General features: G+C 39.0%; 1 protein-coding gene across 8 annotated transcripts in view; it reads left to right on the top strand.

Moving 5' to 3' along the window:
- Nucleotides 1–11780, top strand: part of FAM114A1 (family with sequence similarity 114 member A1) — a 166275-nt gene extending 154495 nt beyond the window's left edge. For all 8 annotated transcript variants that reach the window (XM_070506037.1, XM_070506034.1, XM_070506036.1 and 5 more), the window contains 4 exons: nt 763–902; nt 3379–3451; nt 7351–7404; nt 9087–11780. In XM_070506037.1, the coding sequence (XP_070362138.1) occupies nt 763–902; nt 3379–3451; nt 7351–7404; nt 9087–9188 (369 nt within the window). In that variant the 3' untranslated portion in view covers nt 9189–11780. The remainder of the gene's footprint in view (nt 1–762; nt 903–3378; nt 3452–7350; nt 7405–9086) is intronic.
- The last annotated feature ends 695 nt before the right edge of the window (nt 11781–12475 follow it).

Genomic DNA, 12475 nt, shown 5'->3' with positions numbered 1-12475 from the left:
CCATTTCATTGTCATTTGTACCCTGTTCTACATTATAGAAATATGAGTATTAATGTAATAAACACTAAAATTTCCCCATGCCAAGAGAATTCGTGATTTAGCATAGATAGTGTAGCTTTTCTCCATAGCTTTACAATTATAATTTAAAGGAAAAAAGGTCTTTACGAACACAGTTAATTTATCTTTAGGGTAAAATTCCATCTTGTATGCAAATTTGTAACTATAAAATGTCTTTATGCCCCTTAATGAATGAGGTAATTGAAGCTTTTTCCAAAAAAATTTCATTGCCGCAGTTTTTATTCTGTAGTTTAATAAATTTCTATGTGCATAATTTATATCCTGCCTATGTTCAAAAATGAATTTGCAATAACTTCATCTTACATGGGATTTAATTTTAGAGAAAGTAAGTTTTTAAATTAGATCGGTCTAAAGAAAAATGTCCACTGAGGTCTATTATTTCGGCTGCCCTTTCACACACCTTCTTGAGTACCTGCCTGTCGTGTGCCCAGCATTGCTCTGAGTACTTGGCATGCAGCTGTGAAAAAGGCTTGCCATATCCCTGGGGACCTGGCAGAGTTCCCATTTTATGGCAATATTTCCACTTAGAGAAGTTGTAGGTACACCCATTAATCTTTGGGTAAGCTTTTAAAGGTCATATTTGGTTGTTTATTCAAGAATTATATAATAGGTTTAGTGTCACAGGGTTTTTTAAAAAGCACCTGCTCAGTGAATTATTTTCTTACTTGCATTTGTTTATTTCAGGAAGTGTACATGCTGTCCATCGAAAGTCTGGCAGAAGTAACAGCACGCTGTATTGAGCAGCTTCATAAAGTAGCAGAATTAATTCTTCATGGACAAGAAGAGGAAAAATCAGCTCAGTACCAAGCAAAAGTTCTCATAAAGTAAATATTACTTTTAATTCTTATTTTTCCAATTTTATATATATGTGCCACTCAAATACACATACACACACACACAAACCCTAAGCTACTAAAGATTCAGATTTCCAGTCAACTAATTACATCGTTCTATGTTATGTTAAGAAAAAGGACTCTTTTAAGAAGTAAACTATGTTAGCAAGAATAATAATAATTAACTAAATTCCAAGAATTATTTATGAAGAGATTTAAGGGAAGACACACTAAATCATTCAGAGCTGTGTGAGTGTTTATTTTAATAGATCAAAGTCTTGAAAGTACAGACCTTTGAGGGTAATTACATTTTCAACATACCAACATAGAGAAAGGACACCTTAATGTGACGTCTCAGCTAGCTTCACAAAAGTATGCAAACACACCCCCACTGTTCCTAGGGACTTATACCAACTCTGCATATTCTGAATTCTGGCAGTGATGGTCACTAATGTAAGCCAGTTCGCTGTGGATTGCATGTGTGTGCATATGTGCGGTCATATGTTATGTTCTTCAAAAAATAGTAGCTATTATTATTCATTTATCTAGTGAAATAAAAATGTGTAGATATGTAACTTTATATACGTGAAAGTAGTTGGTATGGAGTGTTCATTACAATAGTTGGTATGGAACTGAAAAATGAGCCATTAACTTTTATGTGCATGGCTGTATATTGTGGTACAGAAAATTAGCACAGGTTCAAACAGCCTCTCATTATTATACAGACACGGGAGCCAAGATAAGAGCCTCCTAGAGGTAAATGCATACACACACACACACACACACAGGTTTCAACACACTCATTCACCTTGCTAGCTAACTAGTCTTTGCTTCTTATTGTATTTGGCATTGTAGATTGGGGAGCAAATTTCTACCGGAAGGACCTTCCAAAAATTTGATATTAGTGTCTTTATACTACCGATGGCATTTTTCCTCACTTGTCAGGATCTGTCATCTAGTCTAGATTTTCATATCTAGAAATGTGAAAATCAAAGATATTATAACAACCTCACAATCCTGACCTTGCTATGCCTAGAAAGAATATGTACTTGCCTCAGTGTTTAGAAGGAAGAGGAAAGAGCAAAAAGGAAGAATTTAAAATATTGAGGAAAATACCTAGGTACTATTTTATATTTGCAGTACTGATTTGAAAGAGAAGGGCTAAAGTTCAAAAGTCCCTGAGTATGGATAGCAGGACCTTACTCTTAGCTGCTTTCTGATTCTCAGCCCTAGTTGTCCCAACCTTATCAAGCTGCACCAAGCAAAAGGTAATAAGGCTTCATGTTTGTCTGTAAAATAAATGCCTCTTCACACACCTCCCCAAAATCATAGACAGAGTGGCTCTGGGCTGTCTCCTGGCCCTACTCCTGACCCTCTGCAGATAGTTTTGGATGGATAGATGGATGGGTGGATGGGTGCATGGATGGATGGGTGGATGGATGGATGGGTAGATGAGTGGATGGATGGATGGGTGGATGCGTGGGTGGGTAGGTGGGTAGATGGATAAAGCTCAACAAACCTGAATACATACATAGCTCAGACAGAACCCTGATTTATCAAAACAAAACTTACCTCTGCTGACTTCATTAGATCTTTAACATGTAAGGTTCTTAACTTGGAGTTACTGTTTTTCTAGTAGTGTTTTAATCCCTATTCATAAAAGTCATATACACTAATTGTAAAAGAAAAATCATACAATACTGACATCGCTAGGTAATTAGATTGTTTTCAGTTTTTGTTATCATCTGTAATATTATGACAAACATTATATTGGTTAAATATTTGTGTCCATCTTGCATTATTTTCTTGGAGTAAAGTCCTAGAAGTGGAGTGGCTGGAATAAACTTCGAGTTTTGATATAAGTCTTAAAAACATATCCTACAGGATCTTTAGTTTGAGGCATCTAATAAAAACATAATCAAAATGTCGAGACACCTGAGTTTGAATCCCAGCTCTGTCACTTACAACTGCTTGTCCTAAGCAAGTTGCTTAATCTTCTTAACTGTCAGTTTCTTCATCTATAAAATGGGAATAACCACAAAACCTATAAGGTCGCTATAAAGATTAAATATGATTGTGCAAATGAAAGTACCTAACATAGTACCTCAATGAATGTTCATTATTCTTTAAAAATGACCAAAAAGCTGGAGAAAAGCCAGTTGGCAAGAATCTTATACCCCTATACATGTGGGGCTCAAGCCTGTTATTTTCCTGCAAACACTTTTGACTCTAAAAAGATGTAGGGTGAGCTAGCTGAATATTCTTTAATTAAGCATGCAGAGAAAACCAGGATTAGATTAAACTGTGATTGAGAATCATGGGAGATTATTGAGAAAAACATTTCTGCAAAGCATCTTCAAACCTTGTTCCTCTAAATGGAATATGGTATTAATATCCGTCAATTGTCTTGACAGTTAAATTATTTTACTTTATTGAAAATCTCCAAATCTCTTTTTTTGTTTTTCAGATTAACTACTGCAATGTGCAAGGAAGTGGCCTCTTTATCAAAAAAGTTTACGAATTCTTTAACCACTGTTGGGGTAAGATTATAATATGAATTCTTTCTCCACCTTTTTAGGGGAGATGGGTCTATGAGGAGCTGTGAGGAAAAGTATAGCATGCAGTGCCTTTTTTGATAGCTCCACAAAATGGAAGCTCCACCGGGATATTTGCTAAAACCAGGCCAAGAGCACCTTCTCTAACCACAGGCACCTCAGGGCTCTAACCTGACTGGGTTCCAGCCCTGAATTTGTCATCGCGGACATACAAGATGTTGAGTGACTTTCCAAACCTCTCTGGGCCTCATTTTCTTTGTAAAAAAAAGAAATGTCAAATGAAGGTTCCTTCTATTACTTAATATCTGTTGTATGTAATTCAAGAATATCTCTTAAAATAATTAATCTTGAATATTCACAATCTTGTTGCCCTCAGAGGCTATTTTATAAGCCACACAAGATAAAAAGTTGCTTTTCTTTGTTGTATACATCAACTTTAACCAAAAGAAAAAATTTACCAATTGGCATAAATGTTTCTGTTCTCAAGGTAATAACTTTGAAAATTTCAGCGTTCATTTGGAGGTGTGGCTTCTGGTTGTTTCCTTTAGATATCAGTCACGGTATATAGCCCCACCTTAGTGGGATTGGGGTTGAGGAGGCAAGTGGAAAATATTTCTTTTTAACCTTTCTACTTTTTCTTTTAAGGCCCTGGATGTAAGGCCAAATGTTTCTTTCCATGAGAAGCATTAGGTTTTACTTCCTGTTTTAGGTAGGGTGTTTTTTGGTTGCAAATGTATTCGTTTCCTAGAGCTGCCATAAGAAATACCACAAACTGGGTAACTTAAGGAAAAGACATTTATTGTCTCACAGTTCTAGAGGCTGGGAGTCTGAGATCAAGGTGCCTCAGGGCCGTGCTTCCTCTGAAGCCTCTAGGAGATGATCCCTTCTATTCTCTTCCAGCTTCTAGGAGCCCCAGGCGTTCTTTGGGGTGTGACACCATAACTGCAATCTGTTTCTCCATCTTCACGTTGTCCTCCCTCCATGTGTGTCTGTGTCCAAATTTCCCTCTTCTTATAAGGACACTAGCCATATGGATTAGGGTATGACCAGTATGACCTCATCTTAATCAATTACATCTGCCACGACCCTGTCCCCAAGTAAGGTCACATTCTGATTTACTGGAGGTTAGGACTTCAACATATCTCTTTGCAGGGGACACAATTTGACCTATAACAGGAAGTAATAGAAACAAAGTAGTTTAGACAGAAAAAGGACTTTATTAAAGGCAACGGAGGAATGTGAGCAGCTGTGGGGACCCGGCACCAGAGATCATGTGCCCTCTCTCTAGTGTTGCTGTTAATGCGACTCAGCTACAGCAGTTCCCAGACCCCGTGTCTCTCCATCCGAATTCTGGGTTCCTGCTTGAGAAGGTTTGAAAGACTCATCAGTGTGGGTCAGATGTCCATCTTGGTATGACTCAGCAGTGAGTAGGGCTAGGGTCACATCATGTAAACCTACCTGGCTGCTGGGGTGTACCCGCCTCCCCCAAGCCAAAGGCAGTTCTCACAAGAAGCAGAAGTGATTATGGACCTGACCGTCAAGAGATGTGTGTCTGTCACAATTCTCTAAGTGACTCCGTTAATAAGGAGTGAGCTACATAGCACCTACTTGTTCTGCTGTCAAGGAATCTGGTTCGCCTCTCCTATTTTGTAAGACGTCAGCTTTGGCATTTGTCTAATTTTAGTCCTTCAGCAATGGAGCTTCACTATATGCAAGCAGAGTGAAGCGGGAGGGGGAAGTTCATGGATATGATAGGCTCAATAAAATGCATTTGTGTGCTCAGTGTTGTCTAAGTTGACTGATACCCATGGGCTTTGGCATAACTGGTAGGTTTATAGAGAGGTGTGAGGTCTTACCAGGATGGGATGGCCTCAGTGATTCGGCTTCTCTAGGCTCTTCTCTAGCCTCTTCTCACTCTTCCCACAGTTCGCTAGGTGGGAAACTGAGGCCCAGAGGGGTGGACTGATTCACTCAAGCCTCTCAATTGATCTCTCAGCTCCTAATCGGCTGTCCATCAGACACAGCAGACAGAAAGCCAACCGTTTGGTTCTCTATGGTTGTCCAGTGACGAGGATGTATGTGTCTGCATGTGTGTGTGTTATATGTTCTATGTGATTCCTGTTATTTATTCACATTAGTGGGTAATGTTCATGGTATTGGTTTCCATTCCTTTTAACATATTGTATTCCGGGATGGTGCTCCTCACACCTTAATGTGCAAGCAAATCACCTGGAGATCTTGTCCCTGCAGATTCTGAGCTAGCAGGTCTGGGATGAGGACTGAGATTCTCATTTCTAACGAACTCCTGGGTGATAACAATGTTCCTGATCCACAGTCTACATTTTGAGTAGCAAAGTTCTGGCAGATGGGTGTGCACCTGAACATATATATATGCATATATACACACATGTGTACAAATGTTTGCATGCACAAAACCAGAAACACACAAACGATCATTTTGGAGAACGAAAAAGATAAGTCTAAAATAAAGTTCACTAAAATGCCATCTCACCACAATACCCTTCATCCTGTGCTATGATGAATCATTTTCATCAAGTCATTGTTTCTGTTCTCTGAAACAGCCATTATTCATAACTCGAAGTTAATGAGTGTATATTGCTCTCCAGACTCTATTTAAATTGCTTGCACATCTCATTGATTCTGAAAACCAATGTCATTTTATTGCCCTCATTTTGATTACATTTTAGAGGTTTATTGATAATCAAATAAACATGAAAGCAAATACCATAATGGATTTTCTGGTTACTTACTAAAATGACTGGGTTTTTAAAGAGGTTTTTCCCAAGACTCTGTTATAGTTTCCCCAGTAAGACATTACTTTGCCCTCAGTGGAGTGATGTCAATGAAAGTCGGCTGCTCTGGGAAGATATATTTCATTTATATCCTTTTGTTTACCATAAAGTCTTCTGAGTAGTGTAAGGGAAACCAGTCTAGTAAAATTGCTCTCTCTCTTTTCAGTCCCTTGAATTATTTATTGTCTAAGAGTAGATAGAACATTTTAGATAGAGAAGACTGTTGACTGATAGATCAATAGTGGAAATAATAATAACGATGATACTAACACTAGCTCTCACTTTTTGAACATCTGCTTTGTATCAGGCACTGTATTCTGTGCTTTCCATGGGTTGTTCATATTTTGCAAACTGGAGTCTGCAGACCTGTTTGCAAGTTACGGTTAAGAATGTTTTAATTTTGCTGCTAATCTGGAAGACATACCCTATAACCAAATATCCATGCTTGCATTTAAAAGAAGAAAGAAAAAAAGACTACAGACTAGGGCTGGAATTAGGGTAGGCGAGTAAGGTACTTAATTCACCAGCAAAATTTAAGGTCCCGCCCCCCCCCCCCAAAAAAAAAGACAAAGAAATAACTTCAGTCATCTAGCTAGATATTTTAGTGCAATATTTTTAAACATCAAAATGAAGGCAAAAAAAATTATGATGAACAAAATACCAAAATTTTGAGTAAAGACAGGATTCGACCCTGCCCTTGTACAACTCATCCTCATTCATCTCACCTAATCCCAGACCTGCCACAAGCTGTAAATAGTTAAAAAAAGGCCTAAGTTTAAATTTCTAGCTATGTGACCTTACATAAGTTACTCAACCTTCCTGGCCCCTGTTTCCTCATCTTTAAATTGGAGTTATCATGGTACCTGCCTACCTCCTAGGATTTTTGTCAAAATTAAATGCAATTATATAGGGGAAGCACCAAATAGGAAGCCTGGTCTGTAGTAAGTATTCCACTTCTCCTCCCCTTCGTCTCTAAGAGATTCCTCAACAAAGCTGGTGTATCACATTTTATGTGTCAAGCTCTGTAGTGTGAGAATCTGATCTGTTAATTTCATCCTTTTGCTTCTGCAGAGCAACAAGAAGGCTGAGGTCCTTAACCCCATGATCAATAGTGTGTTGTTAGAGGTAAGTGGCCCCTGGAGAGAAAGCCCTTCTGTATCAAAGCAAATGTTGGAGCTACATTTTTTGGTCTTTCTCCCAGACAGCAAGTGTTACTGCAATCCTAAATCTTATCAGCAGTCTTTTTTGAGTACCTTTGTGCAGCTCAACCAGCTGTAAACCCGCGGGTGAAGCAACAATACCTAATTTTCAAGAATTCCTGATTGTAAAGAGAAACGCTAAGCTTGCATGTTATTTCTGTCGCTGTTTCCTCCAGCAGAAGCAGATTTCTGCCGCCAAGTTTGACACCAGATTTAACAGTGTGATTATTGGCTGCGATGAGAGATTCTTGCTCAGTGGTGATTTTTGTAAAAATGGGCACTTCCTTCCATTCACAATAACCTATGATTTAGCTGGGTCTGAGCTCCAGACTGGCAAAAATGGCAAATAGGATGTTTAGCCTCTGCCCATTCAGTGACCAGAGACACCATCCTCTGTGACTACTTGCTCTGTGGCCTGCCCGCCCGCCAGGACTTTGTAGCATAGGTTATGAAGCGCCCCTGACACTGCTGTGTCTTTGCCAGAAGCAGAGATGTAAGAGAGAGGAAAAGAGGCCCAGAGGCCTTCTCATTCCTGAGTCATAGGCACTCTGTTCTATCTGTGGTTGGTGGAGGAAAACCTTCCGTAGCGGCCACACTATAAGAAACTGGCACATCTGTAGCCACAGGGCACCCGGCTGAAGCCACAAGTCTGAAGTAGCTGTCAATTACAAAAACTGGAAATTAGAAAACTTCAACTCAGGGAGGGCTACCCATATATTTATAGCAGTGTTTGTAGGAGTTGTGCCTTACTGCTAAGGAAAACTACCAAAGTACAAAAGTTACAAAGTGGTGGCACCCAGTGTTATTGTTTGGGACACAGCCACACAGAAGGGACAAGGAACTGTAGGGGCAGGTTCTGGAGGGACAGACACAGCTAAGAGGAAACCAAGGCAATCAGAGGCAGAATATGGAACAAGAAAATCTCTCGCCTGGCTAGCCAGAAGGCATGAGCAGATTAATGCACCATATCGGTCCTGAGGAATATGAGGTCAAATGTCGATTCATTCTCCCAATGGAAGTTTTCTCAAGTTTTAGTTACCTGAAACTTTAAATGGCCTCTCCCTCTAATACTGTATGTTAGGGCACCACAGAACATGAATAGCAACATCAAATATCCAAACCAAGCAGAAGGTACCAACATGCATGGGAAGATACTAGCATTCAAGGCTTGCCATGAATAATTGCACAATGACATCTCCAGTTAGCTTTATGTAGACCATTCTTGTTTATTCGTCTATAGATTCAGACAAACTAGAGCCTCCTTCATACTGTGCTTTTATTTCAGGGCAGTGGGCTTGACCTGAGAAAAGCATAGGCAAGACTGGACGTGTTGTGTCATAAATATACGCATATCGATGTACCCTAAAAGTCGATGGAAATGTCTTGCCTCATTTTGAGTGAATCCCTCTCTCTGTTAGTATAGATAACTGAGACTTGGATGTACTCTATCCAAAGGAGTGTGCTTACATTTGCTTTAAACAGCAACATTAAAAGAAAAATATTATAAAATATTGTGGGGTTTGGGGAGAGGGAACATTATCAAATTGGAAGACTTGTCAAGATTAAATCTGAAAATAACCCTTTAACCACATGTTTCTCCTCTCACAGGGCTGCAATAGCATGACATACGTACAGGACGCCTTCCAGCTGCTACTGCCCGTTCTGCAGGTTTCACACATCCAGACCAGTTGTTCAAAAGCACAGCCGTGACCTGGCCAGACTCCATCTAATTAAAGGAAATGGCAGGCCATGTTGCTTTGATATATATACCATTTAATGGGATGTTTCCTACACATCTGACCACAGATGCCCATTTGAGGACACTACAAGCAGTTTTGCACAGACAGTATTGAGAATGCAAGTTTAAAGAAAGTATCATTTCTCTTAATGTATATGGTTGTTTTTAGAAATAATTGTATTTTTCTTCATGTTAATTTAAACTTACATGGCTTTGTATTAATAATTTCCTTTAATCTAAAGTTCATTCACAAATACTCATTTCCATTTTCCTGGTCAAGCATGCTATATTTAGAAATTCATGGGCAGACCCAAGACTTTCTTTCTTTTTTTTTTTTTCCCCAAGACTTTCTTTTAATCCTTTAAATTTCCCATTCTTTTTTTTTTTTTTTTGGAGAAAGATCAGCCCTAAGCTAACGTCTGCTGCCAGTCCTCCTCTTTTTGGTGAGGAAGAGTGGCCCTGAGCTAACATCCGTGCCCATCTTCCTCTATTTTATATGTGGGATGCCTGCCAAAGCATAGCTTGATGAGTGGTACCATGTCCACACCCGGGATCCCAACTAGCGGACCCTGGATCACCGAAGCAGAACGTGCAAATTTAACTGCTGTGCCACCAGGCCAGCCCCTAAATTTCCCATTCTTATTGTATTACTTTAAGTCAATTCTTACACTGAACTTAGTTTTGTTACACAGGTGTCATGGGTAAAGATAACACTACTTATAGGTTTTACCTATTATGGTAAAAGAGGCACATAAGTATCTCTTTATAGCCATTCATTGTCTAAACAAGGACTTATTGAGCTCCTACTGTGTGCTCACAATTGAGGAACGTGATCTCATCCCAGTAGGGACAGATATTCTGAAAGGAGGTTTATAATAATTCTTAAAATGCCTTAAAGTACTAAAAAATTTTCTAAACCTTAAAAAATTTGAACAAGCTAAATTAGTGGTTTTTAAAATGTTCTACCCTTCAATTTATTGTATTTTCCCACATTCCTTGAACTTTTTTATCCCAAACTTTATATATGGGGCAAAATATATATATGAAAAGGGGTACTAAGAGTATTTAGCTTAAAATTGACTTCTTATGATCATAAGTACATAATAGCATAATTACAAAGCTTGGAAGTATTCAAATAAGAAACTAAAGGGATTTCAATCAGTAGACCCCAGGACTGCATTTTTACGTCTAGTACAGTTGAGTCAAGCTGTTCCAAAAATACACAGATCGCTCTCACTGGTGGCAAATACCGTCATTGCTTCTAAAGAACAGAAAATACTGATGTGTGAGTTGACTCACTGGTATGTTGATTGCTGAGAGGCTGCACAGAAGACCCTGTAGCCAGAAGAGGCAGAGTCAATGGGCACTTTGACTCCTGAGCTCCTACGTTCATTCCGGGTTGGAGTTCTGTATAATGCTCCTATTTCAGAGCCCCTCCTTACAGGCACTGTCACAAGACATCTTGTCCAGTGGCTCTCTCCAGGTCAGATGAAGCCTCTCATTTTGCAAGGGTGAAAATGGCTCCTTCACGTTTCCTTTTATTCCCCTGATAGAGTAGATTGCCTTTGCCTACAGGCAAAGTAGGGGTATTTTAATATCCTACATCTTATTAGCATTTCATTTGTCTATGTCCCGTATTTCATTTGTGTAGCTCCTGAAACAGCCAAATAGAAAACATGAGAACAAATTATTTACAATCTAGAAAAAAATCCTCTGAGGAATCAATTAAAGATGGCTTTTTTTCTACTTGCTTTTTGATTGCCTGAAATGTTTCCGTTATTCAGTCTAGAGAACAATTATAGCTGATGAAAATGTTGGGTTGCCTCTCCATAAATTTTAGACTTATTATGTATAGAGCAAAGCAAAGGACTTAGATTTACAATTTCTTCACAGCAGATTTTTTAGTATCAGATAGATTTATAGACATTAACTGGAAATGTAAAGAAACAAATAGTTTCAAAGGAGCTCGATTCCTGGAATTAGACTGTAAGCCTAACTATACCCATTTAATGCATAGCAAAATTTTAATCATAAAATAAAATAGAAATCTGTAAAAGAATAAGAGAGATAATTATTCTTTAAAAAGTAGTTGACTCTATTTACATTACATTTACATATCTTTTAATGGTAGACTATTGAAGGGTGCCAGGTGGAAACGTAGGCTGAAAGATGATTCCTGGGGCCTAGGTCCATGGTCTGTGAATTACGTTATTTAAGAGAGAATTATCTCTTAAAATATATCCGCTCTCCAGGATTGCTGTCTTTCAATACTGCTTTTCACCATCACTTTTAAATAATTGCTTCTTTGCTTTGCTTTAAAACCTGGCAAAGCACAGGACCCAGATCTGGGCAAATGTCAATCAGTTACTGAATGAATGATTTAGCAGGCTTCCTTTGGAAGTTTTCTATTCCTTCAATAATCCTTTACGTAAATTGGGTTCATTTCACTCTATGCAATTACCCTGAATGAGCGTGCCAGTTTTTTTCTTACATCAAGTGCAAAATAAGTTCTGGTCTAAATAATGAATGTAGTCCTGTGCCTATGCCTTATTAAATAAAAAGCATCAAAAGCATATTTCAAATTCAAAGCAAAATGCATCCAAGAAAAACTGCTTTGGGGTATGGATACACACAGCGCTAAAGGGCGAAATTGAGTCCCAGATCTGAAAGCAGAGGCCTAAGTTTAAATATTCTGTCCCACTGAGAACAGAAGTCTCTCTTTCTCTGGATCACACGCTGGGCTGTACATCAAGCTTGTGATTCAATGAGCAGTGTGACTAGTGAGGCAGCGGCAACACTGAGCTGGGATTGCAGCAGCCTCAGCAACACCATCCAAGGAAGCATGGAACCTGGGAGCTGCAGGGCTCATGGCGGGTGAAAGAAGCACCAGCCTCGGGTGGGCTAAAGGAAAGTGCTAAATATAGGGAGAGGTCTGAACCCAGAAATGAGAGCGTTTCCTGTGCATTTCCCACGTTTGTCCCAATGTGCCCTTATGTCTAGGAAGTCACCTTTCTGCACAGGTCAGCCATGCTGCGCTTAAGTTAGAAACAAGAGCAGACAGATTCCAATCATAGCCACCCCAGAGATCCAGGACAGAGCATCTCAGGGAGGTAATTCAGCGAAAATGTGAAATAAACGTGTCTCTCTTCTTTCCTAAAAAACAAACAAATATATATAGTATATGTATTTGTATCTACATATGTACTGTATATTTATGAGTGTATGCTGAACAGATGGGGTAGGTCATAATACGTGATTT

This window comes from Equus asinus, chromosome 3, assembly GCF_041296235.1.
Source record: "Equus asinus isolate D_3611 breed Donkey chromosome 3, EquAss-T2T_v2, whole genome shotgun sequence".
NCBI lineage: Eukaryota > Metazoa > Chordata > Mammalia > Perissodactyla > Equidae > Equus > Equus asinus.
This window is presented reverse-complemented; position numbering and strand designations above follow the sequence as displayed.